Source organism: Monodelphis domestica, chromosome 7, assembly GCF_027887165.1.
Source record: "Monodelphis domestica isolate mMonDom1 chromosome 7, mMonDom1.pri, whole genome shotgun sequence".
Taxonomy (NCBI): domain Eukaryota; kingdom Metazoa; phylum Chordata; class Mammalia; order Didelphimorphia; family Didelphidae; genus Monodelphis; species Monodelphis domestica.
This window is the reverse complement of record NC_077233.1, coordinates 14945496-14964315: the sequence shown is the minus strand read 5'-3', so window position 1 is coordinate 14964315 and position 18820 is coordinate 14945496. Positions and strand designations below refer to the sequence as shown.

Genomic DNA, 18820 nt, shown 5'->3' with positions numbered 1-18820 from the left:
TTCCTTTTTTCTCTTCTGTTTTGTTTCTTCGATGACCTTTTACTCCTAGATCAATTGATTATATTTTTAAAAGACTTTTTTTTATTGATGTCTTCTGTTTTTTTGACATGAGGAGTCAAACATGTGGCCTGATGTCATCCTAACGGGGCCCAACCAGATTAAAATATAATTAGGGAATATTTAACACAATAAATAAAAATGTAATAGAACATAGATAATGTTAATATATAGTATTCTAAGTCAATATGTGGCCTGGAATTCTAATATTTGGCTTAGTGGCCCCATTTTTATTTGAGTTTAATACCCCTATTTTATATCATCATCATTATCATATCCTTCCCTTTCTCTTTTCTAAAGAATCATCCCAAAGTAGACTCTAAAAGATCACCCTGGTACAAATATTAATAATAAGGAAATGGGTCTTGATTGATGGCACATGTTAAACCCAGTGGAATTGCGTGCCAGATATGGGAGGGGGTAGGGGTAGGGGAGGGACAGAGCATGAGTGTTGTAACCAGGGAAAATTATTCTAAATCATCTAATTAAATAAAATAAAAAGAAAGAAAGAATCATCCCAAATAACAAATAGTATTTTTTAAAGATGAAAAAAATCATTGAAAAAGTCTGAAAACACATGCAATGCATAACCCCTGTGATGTTCTCACCTCTGTAAAGGGTAAATCTCTAATATTTCTTCATTTGAGTCACCCCTAATTTTTATAATTTTGTTATCTAAACTTTTTTATTTTTTTGGTAGCGGGCTTTCCATTTATATTGTTGTTTTCATTGTGTATGTTATTTCCTTAGCTCTGCTCATTTCCCTTTGCCACAGTTCACAAAGATCTTTTCAGGCTTCTCTGTATTTAAGTACAGACATCATTTCTTACAAAACAGTAATATTCCATTCCATTCATGTATGTTTAACCATTCTCCAAATGATGGGCTTCTTCTTTACTTTCAGCTCTTTACTATCACAAAAAGTGCTACTATAAATATTTTGGAATATATGGGGAATATTTTTTAATTGATGACTTCGTCAGAGTATAAACCCAAAAACGGAGCCCCTGGTCCAACAGGTATGGATATTTTTTATCACTTTATTGCATTTATTTATTTGTTTGCTTGTTTGTTTTCTAAACCCTTACCTTCTGTCTTGGAGTCAATACTGTGTATTGGTTCCAAGGCAGAAGAGTGATAAGGGCTAGGCCATGGGGGTTAAGTGACTTGCCCAGGGTCACACAGCTAGGAAGTGGCTGAGGCCAGGTTTGAACCCAGGACTTCCCATCTCTAGGCCTGGCTCTCCATCCACTGAGCTACCCAGCTGCCCCCTTTATCACTTTATTTAAAAAATGTCAAATTGTTTTCCAAAGTTATTATGCCTTTTCTCAGTTCCACCAACAATCTATCATATCATCCCACAACCTTTCCAACATTAACATTTTTTTTCATCATTGCTCAATTTTCAGGGTATGAGGTAAAACCTCAGGATTGTTTTGATTTGCTTTTCTCTTATTAATAGTGATTTGGGCCCTTCTTTCCCATGGTATTGTGAATACTCTGCAGTTCTTCTTTTGAGAACTATTTGTTCATATCCTTTAATTACTTAAATTGATTGTTAAACCCTTACCTTTCGTATTAGAATCAATACTGTGTTTTGGTTCCAAGGCAGAAGAGTAGTCAGGGATGGGCAATGGGGGTTAAGTGACTTACCCAGGGTCACACAGCTGGGAAGTGTCTGAGTTCAAATTTGAACCCAGCACCTCCCGTGTCTAGGTCTGGCTCTCAATCCACTGAGCTACCCAGCTGCCCCAAAATGGATTATGTTTTAACAGACTAGATGAAAAAGGTCTCTTTATTGAGATGACAATCCTCTCTGAAGCAGCCATATATGTCAGAACACCAATTTCTCTAAGGAAAAGTCAAAATTAATAAAAAGTTCTTTGGATAATAATGTGCAAAAATATTCTGTGCAAATAGAAAAACTCAACCCTTGACTATCTGAGCAAGTAGTGAGTCATGAAAAATGGATAACGGACAGAAGAACTGACAAGACAGATTATGATAATACAGAGATTTAACTCTAAGTTGTCATAAGGAGAAAAACCCCTAAAAATGAATCTTAGTCAAGCAAACACTTGACTTCCTTGTCTAACGGAGAGTGATGTTGTCCGAAGGCAAGACCAAATTAGAATATAAGTTTGTTTGTAAAATTTGATGAAGAAGCTTGGTGGAGTCCTGTGAGCAGTATTACCGTCCCTTTAAGAAGAGAGAAGCAGTGGAGGAAAAGACCAGTTTAAAGAAAGCTCAGCAATTGGTCCAAACAGCAATGTCATCCCAAGGGCATTTAATAAGGAAAATGGGAAAGTACAACAGACAGAAGAAAAACTAAATGGATCTGCAATGATTTTCTTTTTATTTAATTATTTATTCATTCACTAATTAATTCATTTATTTATTCATTCATTCATTTATCTATCTATCTATCTATTTATCTATTCATTCATTTATTTAAAAATCCTATCTTCCATCTTGGAATCAATACTGTGTATTGGTTCCAAAGCAGAAGAGCAGTAAGGGCTAGGCAATGGGGGTGAAGTGACTTGCCCAGGGTCACACAGCTGGGAAGTGTCTGAGGCCAGATTTGAACCCAGAACCTCCCATCTGTAAGCCTGGCTCTCCATCCACTGAGCCACCCAGCTGCCCCCCTGCAGGGATTCTCCTAGCAAATTTCTCTCACCATCAAGGACTACAGAGCCACTAACATTTATGATCTGACATCATCATCCTGGACATTCTTAGAGAGAAGACAGAAATCTCTCTAAAGAGAACAGAGGGAAAGCAAGAAGCTGGACTGAATCACGTTTGTAGAGAATTGCTCTCTCTCCATTCACACAGCTGCCACTTTAGTTCAGTCTCTCATCACCTCTTGCCATTTCCAAAGAATAAAGGACAACTGAACAGTCCTCTTGCAAGGTTGTAACTGGCTCCAGCACACTCTTGGCACTCCATTTTTAGGAACTTTGCAGTGAAAGCTGAGGTGCAACAGTGCGATGAATGCTGGAACCCCAAAGAGATGATAGAGATGGGAAGTAGGAGTTCTAGCCCAGAGATGGTCTCTGTGTTCTGTAGTGACCAGAGGAATAAGTCAAGAGATTGTGGGCAGAAGGGAGGAGCGGAGGTGCCCTCAGTGGTGGTAAGAAAGCCCTTGGCTTAGTCCTTTACCCTTCTCCCCCAAAGGGACTGCTTCCCCTGGAGGAGCCTCTTCCACCAAGAATCTAGGGGAGGTTGTAAGAACACAGAAATGGGACTCAGTGAATCACTGCACCAATGGCTGCTAAGAACATAGTTCCTTGGAACAGATGTTTGTTATTCGTTTAGTCATATCTGACTTTTGTGACTCCATTTGAGGTTTTCTTGGCATAAATATCAGAGTGGTTTGCCACTTCCTTCTCCAGTTCATTTTACAGATGAGGAAACTGAGTCAAATGGGGTTAACTCTAGTTAAAGAGGATAGTTGCAGAGGTTCTTAGCTTGGGGTCCACAAACCCTCATAAGGATTTCATTACGACTACGAATATGGGTGAGGAGAAAAATGACATTTTCACAAAAATTCATTTTCTTTGTAATCTTTGTATTTTATTTTCTGAATTTCAAAAGATTATTCTGAGAAAAAGTCAGTCGGTTTCTCCAGATGACCTAAGGAGCGCTTGATATGAAAAAGATTAGCCCCTGACCTGGGAAATGGAGAGCCTAGCTCCCATTTCCACTGGGCCTAGCTTCAGGCTGCATGACTGGCATGGAAGGGACCTTGAGCAGGAAGGGGCTTTTCACCCTTTTTGTGTGTCCTGGGCGGCAATCTGGTGAATGCCTTCTCAGAACAATGGTTTTTAATGCATAAAATAAATGGAGGATTAATGAGGAAACCAGGATGTCCAGGCTAGGCACATGCTAGACATATAAGCCAAAAGATAAACCCTGCCCTCAAGGAGCTCACTTTCTCCTGGGACCAAGCTGAGCAGGGAAGACGAGGAAACCTACGTGAGTGGGGCAGGGCAGAGGAGGGAGTCCAGAAAGGAACAATGAAAGCATGAACATAACTGGCCTGGGCCCTTTAACATAGAGGTTCTAGAAGGGGCTGATCACCAGGGGAATGGGCTATAGGGGCGGAATGACTTATGACATGATGGAGAGAGAAATCCAGAAGGTCAGGAGTGGAATCTGGAGAGGATTGAGGAGTGAACATGAAGATGTAATCCCCCCCCCCCCCCATTCAAGTTCATGGACTCCCTACAATTTATTCCTAGACACCCTTTGGCTTTGAAGTAGGGTGTGGGAAAGATATTTCTCCATAGAGATTTGGGGGCCTGGACAAAGTTTACTCTTTGGCAGAATGTTGCCGATGCCTCTCACTGCATAGTTTTGTTTTTCATAGTTTTGGGGGGCAGGTCAGCACCCATCAGATAGCCTGTGCTTTCTGCTGAACTAGACTCTCAGATTTGGAACCCTTATAAGAATAGCATAGTTGGGAAGGTGGATCTAGTGCCCATCTGGACACATGACGCCATGCTGTGCTGGGCATTTAACCATATGATCTTCCCAAGGATGAGGTAGGTACCCCTGCCCCACTGGACTGCTTGTGCCAATCGGAGCACCTACCTGACCCAAATGGACTTTGATATGTCCCTCGATGATTAATTAGCCCTGCAGCCCCCATTTCAAGGAGAGCTATTTGCTCTTGCTAACCAGTTAACCGCCCAGTCATGTTTCCTGTCTGCCAGAAGCCAAATCCCTGTCAAGTCAGTGCCACCTAAGGAAGGAGGAAGGCTCTCTGGTGGATCTAGTTTCCAGGAAGACTTCCCTGCTAATGCGTGATGAAACCCACTATTCCTTCCCAGATAGGGAATTGATGGACTCTGAGTACAGATTGGAGCATATTTTCTTTTGTACGACACGTATTTGTAATAGGTTTTGTTTTTCTCAGCTTCTCAAAAAGTGGGGGAGGAGAGGATGAAGGGACCACTCAGAATTGGCAATGAAAGAAGACGGAAAGAACGTTTACCTGATAAAAATGGACTGCTTTTGAACATCATAGTTATGGCTGAGCCTCTTCAGCCTTTCCCGTTGCTTTCCCTGGGCAGTCCCTTGGGCCCCAGGCTCCTGGGGAAATACTTTGGGGCCCCCTGGATTGATAGGCTTCCTTCCCTCTGGTGGTTCAGACAGCTCCTTCCCAAAATGAACTAGGGGGACCTACCGAGGGATGATGTTATTGGAATGTGCCTTACTTTCTGATAGAGGAACATTTCCTCTGCTTAGCTGGTGAATGTGTAGGAATCTGGAAGAAATGCGATTCTCTAGCTGACGGGGCAGTCTTTATTTGGCCCCTGTGGAAGAAAGGAGCAGCCCCTCTCTCTTACAGAGCTCTCTAAAGGAGAAAAGATTTGGGGTCATCGCCCAAGGGGGCCTCCAGGAAAAGAGAGGTTTTGGTGGGTGAGCCAGAGAATGGAGAACAGAGAGGGTGGCAGGACAGGAAGAACCTCAGCGTCATCTGAAATCCTGGGTCAGGCTTTGGGGGGGCCTTCTAACCTCTTTGTTATTTTACTACAGATTACCCTTTTCTGTGATGGAGCATTGATGACCCTGCCTTACACCAGCAGGCCCACCACATGGATCAGACATGGGAAATCCAGTTCTTCTGAAGTGGGGAAGTGAAACCTAGGGTTTTTGTTCTTTGTTCTTCTCTACATTTTTGGTCCCTCCTTCATGGGGCTGTCCATTTTGGGGGGGTGAGACTTGATTGTGTTATCCTCTTAGTTTCACCCTCCCCCCCAATCATTGCCTGTGCCAGGCTTCTCATATCTGCAAAATTAGGATTGTCCAGGAAAAGCCCTGAAACCCTGTAAATGATCCCCAAGACCCTTCCCCCAAGGGCTGATGTGACATCGAATCTATCTGCCAGGCCTTCTACCCCATAGGGAGGTAAGTATCGGTGGGGAAATTGTTCTTAGGACTTTATTGGTGCAGGGGGTTAAAAATAAGTTAAGTCTCCATTTGTCTATAGTCCGTCTACTTTGATATGGCGTCCTGGTCATCGATGGGCACCCCCAGAGAATCAGAGCTTTTCAAACTAAAGGCCAGGCAGGGGAGTCTCCACTCCCTTCTTTGCCTCCTGGCCTCATCCTGGAGTCAGCTCAGATCCCACGTTACCTTATTTGTAACCCAGACATAGCTAAGATGCTAGAACTCTCTTCTATCATTATGGGAAACATATGGTAGAAATAAGACACCAGGACACCAGAAATGGCTTTAAAAAAATAATTATATTTATTTCATAAGGACATTTTTAAACACACAATATAGACGATTTACTCTGGTAAAACATTTTAGAACAGACAAATTCATACAAATTAAATAAGAAATTACACAATGGTGTGGCGTTTTGAAGCATTTCAGAAGTCAGTTTGTACTTTTACTAGTTAACATAAGCTTTACACATTTTCTCCAAACTGCTTTGGCTTTTGGGAAGAAAAATACAAATTTCTTTCCCAGGTGCAAAGAAAGGAGCTGGTATTTTTAATAGCACCAAATTGCTCTCTATTTGGACATATGTTTTTGTTATTAGATGGATGCACAAAAGAACACGTGATTTCAGCAATTCAGGGAAATCATGATGTTGAACCTCTTTCTCCAACCCAGACCATAACTTCTTAAATGATTTTGAGATGCTTGAGTTGCAGAAAGATTCATGTCTAGGGTCACACAGCTACAAAGTATCACAAGGAGAATTTTAATCTAGGTTTTCCCTAGATCACAGCCAGTAACATCTAGCTAAATACACACAATACCTTTATTTATTTAATTTTTTTATTACAAACCAGCCACGATTATTTATTGTTTCAAACAATTAAACTAAAAGACACAGCAAAGAAACTGGTTTGTCTTCTGTACAATTAAACAAAAGCAATTGAGTTTTAACTCTGATGATTCCCTTTCACACATCTCTAGACGGTGACAATCCAACTTGCGGGCTTGGCATTTCCTATATACAACATAACATTCCTTCCCCAAGCCGCTGCACAGATAGATCACTGCCTGGATCTAGCAAACATTTCCCTCTTCCCCTTTGCCTCTCAGGAGTCTTGTGCTCCTGACATCTCTAAATAGGAGGATTTTCCTTATTCCCAAACATGTTCCTTATTCCCAGATGTGTTACATCCGTTCCAAAAAAAATTCCTTTATTCTCAGATTTATGAACTCAAAAGATTTTCTGGATTTCCAGATTTGTTAACACGACCACTCCACTATAACACTTTATACTCATATAATATATATTCATATATTCATTTATATTCATAATGTATTTTAATATCTTTTGTGTAGTCAAACTCTGGACTCACTTCTCCCAACCGACACGAGCCACAATGAAGGTCAGGTTCCAAGAGAATGACTTGTTTCCCCAAGGGTCCCGGAGGTGCTCCTCGGGGGGCAATAAAGTTCTTTTAATGCTGTCAACTTAAGCCCCAACTCGGAAATATTCCTTCCCACATCAACTGAGTAGTTATTTCTTTTGTATCGTCTAAGCAGCTTAAGTTTGTAGCTCCTTAATGTTATCATTAATCGGTTGCTCAGTCACGTATGCTTTGGCAACCCTGTGGACATAGCATGCCCTCATTTTATAGATGAGGTACAAATACAGCAAAGAAAGTTAAATGATTTGTCCAGGGTCACACAACTTGTAAATGTTGAAGCTTAGGTTTAAATTCAGATCTTCCTGTCTTTAGTTCAGTGTTCTTTCCACTTCCACCTAGCTGCCCCACATCTGCTCATGGATTACAGCCCCACTATTAATTTAACCAGCTGATTTCTAATTATCAACTGGTTAATATCAATTAGTCTTTGTAATGGGATATTTCCTGAAAAGATAGTATAGAAAATAAAATACAAATATCCCCGTGAACTGGGGAAACACTGTACCCTGTATCACCTTGGTCCCCCCCAAAAGAAGGTTTCAACCTAAAGCCATTGCTACAAAACATGTATCCCAAGAGTCCACTTCCAAATACAGTATTCCCAGTGGGTCGAATAGCTTTCTTGCTTGCAGAACAGTTTCTTAGCTGCCAGGTCAATTCACTGCAGGATTGGATAGAGCAAGTCGCTTCTCAGGGCTGCAGTGGCACCTCACCTGGCTTGGCTGTGGTGGCTACAACTGTCTCTGCCATAGACTTCCATCACTGAACCTCTGTGGCGTCGCCAGTCATTTAAAGGTCATCAGTTTCGTCTGTCTCCACCTCTTCTTCATCTAAGAATAGGAAAGAATAGATAGAACAGGGACAGAAAAGATATGGGTGGCATGTAGCTTAAAAGCCACACGGTGCCAAGGGAGGGGAGAAGCCCACTCCCCCCCCAGTCTTGCAGCATTCCTCCTTCTTCCAAACTGCTAAGAAAAAAGGGATTTGCCTGGTTAGTGCCTGTTGTCTACACAGCTGGTTCCGGTTCAGCAGCCAGTTAAGACCGTTTTCTTTTCGAGGGGCAGAAACAATTACAGAATCCCTGAGCATACTCTGAAGTGGGGAGCAGGGCCCCTCTGTATTATCGCTCCCAGAAGAAGTCTCAGCAAATACCCACATGGGTCGCCAGCAGACACATCCTATTTCTCATGCTCATAGGACCGGCTCTTGTTGGCCAGCCCTTTGTTAGATTCTTAGTCTCTTATCTTTGTGTGTGGTGTTTTACCTCAATAGAATATAAGTGAGTTAAGGAAAAAAGACTGCCCTTGCCTTTATTTTCTCAGGGCCTAACTCACAGTAATTGATTACTAAATACCTGCTGAAAGAAGGAAGGAAATATAAGATGGAAAAAAAGCAAAGTTTAAAAAGTTAAAGAGTCAATAGTTTCTGCAACCAGAAAATGCAGTGTTTCTTTAGTTCCTACATTTAAAAACTATATCTCATCAGACATTCCCTAAAGAAATAATTCTGGTCTTAATTTCCTTGAGGCAGAACCAATTCAAAATGTCCAACTTTCCCTTCCTCTTGAAGTGGCTCTAGTCAATCTTCCATATACCTTTTTTTCTAACTACTGTCAAATACTTATGAAGACCGATTCCAGAAGATTCATGACCACTCTCTGGGTAAGTTAATGTATTTGCTTCTGATCATTTCTGGAAAACTAAAGACAAAGTCGAGTCAGTGTGACTCTTCTGAGTGTCTGTGGTTTCAAGATGGTGGATTCAATGTATTTCTTCAGAATTTTGGACATTCTATCTACATTGCTCTAAAGCCCTCCTCATTTGTGCTCTCTGACCAAGGTAGGCTCTTGAGCCCTTACTTGCCCAACAACTCCTTTTCTTTGCTGTCTCGCTCCTATACCTCTTCTTTATGCTATTTTCTGCCATCACACCTTCAATGGTACCATTATTTGGATCCTAAATGTTAGTTGACTTTTTTTTTTAAGATTCTCACAGCTTCTTCTGTAGCCTTTCTCTTCACATTCTAAACTTGTCATCAACTATTTCTGTAGTTAATTCTCTCTCCAGAGTTACCTTATGTTTCTACTGGCAGTTCCCCAATTTTCAAAGACATACTGAAAAAGACTTCTATTTAATTCAGCTGTGCTATTCGGTAAACTTATGGAATCTGAGGAATTCTCATAAAATGCAGGATCATTGAAAACTACAGTTCTTTCCCAAATCACTAGTCAAAGAGCCTACCAGTTTAACCAAAAAAATCTTAGGGACAGCTGGGGTATTTAATGGTAATTTTAAAAAAGACTATTTAGTGCTTATATCAGCTGCATATTATTTTCTTTGCCTATAGAACCTTCAGGTAAGCAGTCTTAATGGATAAAAAAAAATCTGGAGTTTTTAGAAAAAAAAAATCAGCTGCAACTAGACCTGCTAGTTTTACCAATGAGGTCCAGTAAGTCTCTTAATTTCTTTCCTTCCGGGCCTCATATCAACAGGTTTTTGCAAGAATCTTAATAGCCTGCTCACTTATATTTTCTTTAAGGACAAAATAGTCCATGGCTGGGAACTGGGAACAGTCAAATTAGTCTTACTGCCCAGGTTTATCCCTGAGGTGTTTTGAGAATTGCAGGGACCCTACTACATCAGCACAACACGATAAGCGTGTCTGAATTTCCTGATATGAATAGGTTTTTTTAAAAGAGTTTAACAGCCTGCTCACTAGCTTGATCCAAGCAGAGCCATCAGTTGGAATATTCTTCCTCTCCAAAGTATTGGCAGAGGGAATTTCTTCTAAAGAAGCATATTTAAACTCAGGATTTGTGTGACATGCCTGAAAGCAATGAGTTAAAATAAATGTACCGTTAACTGCCACAGAGCCAGCTGGCATCTTGGGATTATGAAAGTTTTTCTGGACAGCTAGAGAAAGTCTTTCAATCACATTTTGTTTTGTGGCTAATAGTAATTCCTCAAATGTTGGTACTGAGAAAGTCTCAGCAAGTAACTAACTGAAAGCCCCAACTATTCGTGGCAGGGTCTGCCCTATTCGATGACTGTGCAACGTGGAAGAAAAGCTTGTGTCCGAGCATGGAGTGAATGTGCTGTGAGTGGTGTGAGCCACCCAAGGTGCTAGTGTTTTGGTGCCGATACGCTTACTCAGTGTGGTGATAAATCTTGCCGTCAGAACACCGGGAAGGTATTCCATCTGCGACAGGATCCACGCGCTCCGAGGACATCCCAGTTCCTGCAGGCTTGGCCTTTCTGAAAGCAAATCTGGGTTACTGCAGACCTGCTCATTGTGGAAGGAAAACACATGTCAGAATCTGGAGAGAGCGTGTGACGGATGGTGCTGAAGCTTTGGTTCCGGCACGCTTACTGTGTATGAGAATAAGTGTGGTGTCAGAACCTTGAGGGGACTCAGAACCTGTTGCAAGAGTCCCGTGTCTAAGCACACTCCTGTCACGGCAGGCTCGCTCCTGGCCTCAGAACACTAGAGATACCCTACCTTTGTCAGGAGCGCTGATCTTGACGGCTGCAGTCTCACTCTTTTTTGGCGCAGGTTTTTTCTGAGGGCGCTTGCGGGCCTTGGTACCTGTGGCAAGAGACACCCTCGTTCAGAACATTCTGGACCCTGCAGGCTTGCTTTGTGTGGAAGCAGCAATTCTCTCAGGACTCTGAGAGGACGGACATACCTGCGGAGGATTTCCTCTTGGAGTCAGTTCTTGTTTGAGAACAGGATGGAGCTCCAACACCTGTGGCAAGAGACACATTGGTTAAGAGCATTCTGGGTACTCTGGGCTGTCATCCCCAAACAGAGAAAGACTACAGAGTACCTGTGGTAGGAGAGATGGTCTCCGAGATCTCTCTAGCAACCACTTGGCCGGCTGAGACATTTCTTGTTCTAGGACTTACACGGGTCCTCCCAGTACCTGCGGGAGGAGACACACAGATTAGGAACATTCTGGACACGGCAGGCTTGCCCTATGTGGAAGCCAAGGCTGTCTAGGCTACCTGTAGTGCCCGAGGATGCTCCAGGAACCACGACGTTGATCTCCGAATCCGCGATTGCTTCAGAACACGGAAGGGCCTCCATATCTGTGGCAGGAGACACTTGTTAAGAACACTCTGGACACTCTGGGGAAGCAAGCGTCCTCTCAGAACATGAACGTGGACACGGTACCTCTGATGGGAGAGTTGGTCTCCGAGAACTCTCCGGAAATCACCAGTTCCCCATCGGAAACATCCTCCGTCTCACAGTAGAGCAGCGCCCCGATACCTGTGGCAGGAGACACGTGTTCAGAACACTCCAGAGCCTCGAGGCTTGTGTGTGGAAGTTCTCAGCACGCTGAGAGGATACAATACCTGAGGTGGGAGAGATGGTCTCCGAGAACCCTCCGGAAACCCCAGGTTCCCCATCGGAAACGTCTTCCGTCTCACAGTAGAGCAGGGCCCCGATACCTGTGGCAGGAGACACATTGATCAAGAACATTCTGCACAGGAAGCAAGTGTGGGGCCAGAACTCGGAGGGGAAGAGATACCTGCGGTGGGAGAGCTGCCCTCCGAGAACTCTGCGGAAACTCCGGGTTCACCATCGGAAACATCTTCGGTCTCGCAATACAGCAGAGCCCCAATACCTGTGGCAGGAGACACACCCGTTATGAAGAGCACTCTGGAGGGTCTGGCCTGGCTCTCCGGAAGCGGCTCTCGTCTGAGAACTGGGAGAGAACACGATCCCGGGGGGAGAGCAGCTCTCTGAGAACGCTCCGGGCCTCTTGCTTCGGGGCTCCGACACCTGTGGCAGGAGACACGGCTGTTAGGAACTTGCTGGGGCTCCAGGCTCGGTCTCTGTGGGAGCAAACACGGTCACGACACACAGAAGACACAATACCTGTGGCAGGAGACACCGAGAACATTCTGGAGACGCCAGGCTCGCTCTCTGTGGAAGCAAACACGGTCACGACACAGAAGACACAATACCTGCTGGGGGAAGACCTGCTCTCTGAGAACAGTCCAGAGACTCCAGGCTCGTCGTCTGTGGGAGCAAAGAGAGTCACGAGACAGAGAAAGGACACGATACCTATGACAGGAGGGACGCTCTCGCAGCCTGCTCCAGACACCGTGTGCAGGCTCGCTTTCTGTCCAGGCCTCTTGTCTCTGCACGGCAGGAGCTGCGGTCTCGGTCTCTGTGGAAGCAAGGCTGTCTCAAAACAGAGAAAAGATACACTACCTGCGGTGGGGGAGATCCTCTCTGTGCACGCGGCTCTTGACTCCGGACGCGGAGGGGGCACGACGCCTGGCGCGGGACGCGGTCCTTGGGAGGCCATTCCAGACTCCTCGGGAGTGCTCTCTGCGGAGGCAAGCCTTGGGCCCGACGCCCGGGAAGCCGGCAGGAGCGAGGAAGGATCCACGATGTTGGTCGGCATTCGGGGTGCCGCAGGAGGCGGCATTCTGGGTTCGGACCTCTGGGAGGGGGAGAGGCCGGGGAAGGGAGACCTGCTCCTGGGATAGCGTTCAGTGTCCCCGCGGCTCGTGGAGGGAAACACAGCGTCCACGGGGCCGCTGTCTGTGGGGCGGCCTCTGGGGCTGGGAGGGGCACGGGGCAAAAGGCCGGCCGCAGCAGGGGCGCTTTCTCGGAGGACTCTGGAGGCCCCGGGCTTGCTCTCAGAGCTCTGAGAGTCGCCGGCGCCCACCGCTACGCTTTCAGGGACCAGTCCAGTCATTCTTGGGGCCAGTTTTGTCTCGTGGCACAGGGAAGGGACAAAGCCTGTGACCTGGGCGTCTCCCTCCACCTCCAGCCTGGTGATTATGGGCTTCCTCTTGGGGGAAGACAAGCCAGTGTCCGGACACTCGGTGGAGGGAGTGCTAATGGGGGGGGGCAGGGCCTGTGCGGGCACAGTGCTCACCACGGGTTTGGTGCTCTGGGTCGAGGTGGCAGAGTTCGTGGACCCTGTGGAAGAGCCGCTGATGGGGGGGGAGAGTCTTTCAGGGAAGACGCCCCCTTGAGGCTTGCTCTCAGTGGAGACAGGGGGGGTCTCGGCGCTTTCAGAGGCCAAGATGTTTGCGGGTGGAGCCAGGGTCTCCGAGAGCAGCCCGGTGGCGGTGGGCTTGCTCTCTGGGGCGGCACAGGTCGTCTCTGAGCTTTCAGAGGACAAGATGTTGGCAGGTGGAGACAGCGTCTCCGAGAACGCCCCACTTCCTGGTGCTTTGCCGCCAGGAGAGACACAGCGCGTCTCCGAGAACTCGGGAGTCAGGATGTTGGTGGCTGAGAACAGGGTCTCTTCCAGAGCTGCGCTGCCGGAAGGTTTGGTGTCGGGGGAAATGGAACGAGTGTCCAAACAGTCTGTGGGCAAAATGCTGCTGGAGGGGAACAGCGGCTCTGAGAAGATCTCGGCTCCCACTGGCCTCTCGGGAGACTCGCTTCTCTCTTCCAGAGCCTCCTCGGCCAGGTCGTTTGGGCCGGGAGAGGCAGCCTCTGAGAACACCCCACTGGTCGTAGGTTTGCTCTCTGGGGAGACGCATCGGGTCTCCAGACCCCCGGGGGACAACACACTCGTGGCCGACAAGAGTGGCTCAGGCCTGTTTTCTGGGGAGACACATCTGTTCTCCAGGACATCAGACAGTACAGAGGGGCGCTGAGGCACTGGTGGCAAGAAGAGGCCACTTATCACAGGTTTCCTCTCCGCTGAAGAACACCCCAGATGGGGGTATTCGGTGGAGGAAACACTCAGGGGCGGCGAGAGCCTGCCTAAGTACATCCCGGGCTCCAGGGGCTTCCTCTCGGGGGAGGGGCACTCGCTATCAGAGTACTCGGTGGAGGAGATACTGATAGGCGGGGACAGCCCCCCCTCGGGGATCCTGCTTCCTGCCGGCTTCCTCTCGGGGGAAGGGCACTCGGTGTCTGAATATTCAGTGGATGATATACTGATGGGGGGCGAGAGGCGGCCCAGGAGGGTTCTGGGGACCACCGGCTTCCTCTCCGGGGAAGCGCTGCTATTCTCCTCAGACCACTCCGACGATGATAAGTTACTTAAGTCTGGAGAGAGTCTGCCAGGACAGATGTCCTCCACGACCGGCTTCCTCTCCGGGGAAGCGCAGCCCGCCTCAGAGCTCTCAGAGGCAAACTCCAGGGTCTCGGGAGAAATTCTCCCCGAGATCCTTCCCCTCACCACTGACTTTCGCTCCGGAGAAGCCCAGCTCGTGTCAGACCCCTCATAGGAAGAAACGCTGGGGTTGGGAGATCGCCTTTGGGGATGGGGCTGGGGCTGGGGCAGGGGCAGAGGCAGAGGCAGAGGCAGGGGGAGGGGCAGGGGGAGGGGCAGGGGCAGAGGAAGAAGCCCAGTTACAACCGGCTTTCGGTCAGAGCAAAAGTAGTCGGGAGGGGTGTAGCTGGCGGGGGCAATTCTGATGGCTCTGGGCTGAAGTTCTATGAAGCCCGGAGGCACGGAAGGCTTCCTTTCAGGGGAAGCACACTCCTCATCAGAATATTCAGTAGAAGAGATACTAATGGGAGGTGACAATCTGCCTGAAAAGGAACGGGGTCCTGAAGGCTCCCCTTCTGGGGAGGGACATTCTGTATCTGAATACTCTGTCGATGAAATGCTAATGGGAGGGGAAAGTCTTCCCAGGAATGTTCTGGAGACGACAGGCTTCCTCTCTGGGGAGGCACCGTCGGAATCTGAACATTCGGCAGGGGGGGCGTTTAATGGTAGTGAGAGGGTTAACAGTTCGCTAATGACAGGCTTACGCTCTGGCGAAGAGGAGCCGGACTTGGAACCTTTAGAGGAGTCCTCGTGGGGGGCTGCGGAAGCCCCCTCCGGGCTGATCCCAAGTTCTCCGTGCTTCCTCTCTTCCAAAACGCGTCCCGCTGGCAGCCCCTCGGAGTTCAGGATGGATGACGTTGGGGAGGCGATCTTTACAAAAAGCCCACTGACCCCCGGTTTGCTCTCCGGTGTAGCGCATCTTGCCCCAGATGTTACGGACCCCTTCTCATCAGAAATGGTGGACTTTCTGTCTTCCGTAACATATTTGGTGCCCAAACCCTCTGAGTCCAGCATACTGGAGCCGGGAGCCCCCGTCTCCAGTAATACCTCGCTCACAATCAGTTTCCCGTCTGGGGATAAACTAACCTCTAATCCCTCCGAGTTCAGGATGTCTGAGGTGGGAGACCCCCTCTCAGAGAGCATTCCGCTTACAGCATGTTTGCTCTCCGGGGACATGTCACTGGTCTCCGGACGGGGTGCCGACAAGGCAGCGAGGGTGGGCGACAGTCTTCCTGCTATCATTTCTGGGGCCAGGGTTGGGCTCCCCGGGGGAGGCTTACATACAGGCTTAACACATTTAACAGACAAGACAACCTGAGCAGGTGACCCTGCCTCAGACAACAAAGATGAATCCATCCCTTTACTTTCGGATACAATCCCTTCCCCGCCCCGACTTTCAACCAACAAGACTTTCATACTGGGGTCAACACATTCCGGTAACACCTTAGAAACCTTATCCTTGCTTGCAGGAGAGAGAGGTTTGTTCTCCCCACTTTCAAGAGACAAAACCTTCTGGGCAGTAGCCACTGCCTCAGACATTTGGTTTCCCCCAGCATCACGTTCCAGGACAACATATTTCACATCAGCCCCCTCAGATGGTAAAACAGCGGCTCCAGCTTTCCCCTCCGCATCAGCCGATTTTGGGTCAGGACCCTGGGAAGCCGGCAGACCTGTGGAAGGAAGCCCCTCCTCCGCCTGCATTCCCCCTATTTCAATGTCGCTCTCGCCCTCGGCAGGAGCAAACCCAGCTGTATCAGAGCCTTCAGAAGCCGAAAAAGCGGCGGCAGTATCCGCCTTCTCTGTGACCATTTCAGTTGCCACAGGTTGTCCCCCTACTTTGTCAGAAGCCCGGGAAGGCGATCGGTTAATGTCAGCATCCACACTCTCAGGGACTAGCCCAGAAACTTCACGCATGCTCTCTACGGAAGCAGATTTTGCTTCCAAGCCCTGGGAAGGCAAGAGACTCGGCGCCTTCTCCCCCGTATTCGGTACCATCTCGGCTACCGCAGTTGCCTCAATCTTAGCCTCTGCCGGAGCTAATCCTGCCCCGGCAAACTCAGCCCTCTCAGCCTGGTCACCCAGACCGACCGGCACATTCTCATTTTTGCTTTCTAGCAACCCTTTGACAGAATCAGCTTGCGGGGCTTCCCGCTCTAATCCGCTGCCTGCCGTTTCTTTCCTCTCCTCTCCCTTACTCTCATCTACAGAAATCACAGCCTCAAACGGCTTGTTCTCTACCATTCTAGGCACAACTTTCCTTTTAGGAGAGCTCAAGCCAGCCTGCGGTGAGAGGGGCCGCTTCTGAGCTCTCGGGGGCTCCGGCTGGAGCCCCGACCGGGAAGGCGCCTCCTCAATATGCATACCTTCCACCATCTGGAGAAGTTTCTCCATCATTCACGGTCTGTACTTACAGCCAAAGAAGACCAGGAAAAAGCAGAAGACCGAACGACCGAACGACCGAACGACCAAACGCCCGAACGCCCAAACGCCCAAGAGCTGCTGTGGAATCGCAGGTGCGAGCCGACCAATTCCAGTCAAGGAACTAGAATCCAGCGACCAGCCAAAGACGAATCTAGCGGCTAGCAACTAACTGCTGACGAATTCTGACGCAGACCTTGCGTCCAGCCTGCCTCAAACGAATCCCAGCAAGGACTGAACCACTCTGAGCTGCCACTGGTGGTTGAAAAGGGCTCCGCCCCACTTAGTTAAAGCGCAGCTGCCGAAGGGTGGGGGGAGCAGGGGCGCAACCAAATGGCTGACCACCCCCACCACGGACTTTTTTTCTAGCCTTCAGACCCTAGCTGCTTCCCGAAATGGGCATGGCCAAGAGCCAGCACAGCCCAGCCCCCTCCCTAGCAGGCACCTGATCCCTAGAGTCTCAAAATTTTGCTTTTTGGGACCTCCGGTACTAGCCCGCCACCGCCGCCGCCTCTGCCGCCGCCTTTGCCGCTGCCGCCGCTGCCGCCGCCGCCGCCGCCGCCGCCGCCGCCGCCGCCGCCGCCGCCGCTGCTGCCGCGCTAGCTCAGAGCCTGGAGCCCTCCGCTGCTGCTGCCGCCTCTGCTGAGAGCCAGCCGCAAATGATTCCTAGTCACTGTTTCGTAGTTGTAATGCATACACTATCCTTTGCAAATGGTCCCTTCCAGCCGACACTGTAAGCACTTTGAATGAGAGAGGCAGGAGGGGAGCTGAAGAGCTAGCAGTGAATGCAACAGCATTCGAAATTGGAGCCGAGCCCCTCGTTCAAATTCGAGCTCTGTCAATGACGACAAATGGCTAGATCGTTACCCCGCTCCTGTTTGGGGGGGGTTGGGAACAAATGCCCCCCCAATCCATTCCAGTCAGCGATCCATGTTCCTGCGGGCAGAGTTTAGGGAAGTCAGACCCCCCCTTTTCAAAGCCTGCTAATTGTTAAGTCCTAATTCTTGAATAAAGGAAAACCGTAGCACAGCGGGGGCTTTTCCCTCCCTCCCCCGACTTCTTACACTTTACTCCTCTCCACATGCACTCAACAATTCCGGAACCCTGGCCGGCGGGCTCCTCAATGGTTTGGGCTCAGTTTACTAAAGTGCCCAAATCCAAGATTTTTTTTCGGGCAGTCCCGCATCCCGGGAATATTCTGATCTGCTCACCTTTGTCTCCCGGGCTTCCCCCAACCCCCCTCAAAGGGGCCTCTTCAGTCCCACCCCCTCCCCTCAAAATTCCACCCCATTTATCTCGTATGTGCATACTTGTTTACCCCTTTGCCCCACTGCCCCATTCTCCATTAGAATGGGAATTCCTAGAGGGCAAAAGCAGACTTTTAGCTTTTCCTCTTATCCCCAAAGCTAAGAACTGCCGGGACAATTACAGGAGGTGCCTAATAAGTGCCGTGGCTATCCAAAGAGTCCACCATCCGCCCACATGCATTCCTCTGGTCCTGGGTCCGAGGGTTCAAAATGAAATTTCAGGAAGGGGGAGAAAAGAGAAATATGAAGTGAGAAGTTACTAAAACGTTTCATTCCCGAAGCCAGATGTTTACCTGCTACAGACAATCTACAAAGGCACCTAGATGGCACTGTGGCCGGGAACCAGAAGGCGCGGGGGGCAAGGCTGCCCCTAGACTTCTGCTGTTCCTCTGACCCTGAGCAAATCACTTCACTTCAGGTTCCTCCCTGACAAAATGGGGACAGACTAGCACCTCCTTTCCCAGGTGAGGGCAAAGCTCCAAAGGGGTAATCGTGGTGGAGTACCTGCACCAAGAAGGTGTTAACTTCATAAGGGATACACGTGCCGGCCTAAAGCACTTAGCACAGTGCCTGGCACCCCGGAAATCACTACTATT

The 18820-nt window shown here is 48.2% G+C and overlaps 1 protein-coding gene and 1 long non-coding RNA gene across 2 annotated transcripts; one reads left to right on the top strand and one right to left on the bottom strand.

The window, feature by feature from the left end:
* Positions 1–4263: 4263 nt before the first annotated feature.
* Positions 4264–7514, top strand: LOC103097285 (uncharacterized). The gene is made up of 3 exons (XR_001623942.2): positions 4264–4607; positions 5605–5976; positions 7378–7514. It is a non-coding gene; the product is annotated as an uncharacterized LOC103097285 (long non-coding RNA).
* LOC103096994 (nascent polypeptide-associated complex subunit alpha, muscle-specific form-like) lies at positions 6299–17457 on the bottom strand. The gene is made up of 9 exons (XM_007500709.3): positions 12687–17457; positions 11998–12093; positions 11822–11917; positions 11640–11735; positions 11471–11554; positions 11293–11388; positions 11152–11211; positions 10965–11051; positions 6299–8296 (listed from the first exon to the last, which is right to left on the bottom strand). Exons 1-9 carry the CDS (start codon positions 16891–16893, stop codon positions 8256–8258), a joined length of 4863 nt encoding a protein of 1620 aa, XP_007500771.2. The 5' UTR covers positions 16894–17457; the 3' UTR covers positions 6299–8255.
* Between the last annotated feature and the right edge of the window lie 1363 nt (positions 17458–18820).

Coding starts and splice junctions, on each gene's coding strand:
- LOC103096994 (XM_007500709.3), bottom strand. CDS start 16,893: ATGATGGAGAAACTTCTCCAGATGGTGGAAGGTATGCATATTGAGGAG. Junction 11,555..11,639: donor GACCAACTCTCCCATCAGAG/GTACCGTGTCCA, acceptor CTCCTGCCACAG/ATATGGAGGCCCTTCCGTGT. Junction 11,389..11,470: donor AGCATCCTCGGGCACTACAG/GTAGCCTAGACA, acceptor CTCCTCCCGCAG/GTACTGGGAGGACCCGTGTA.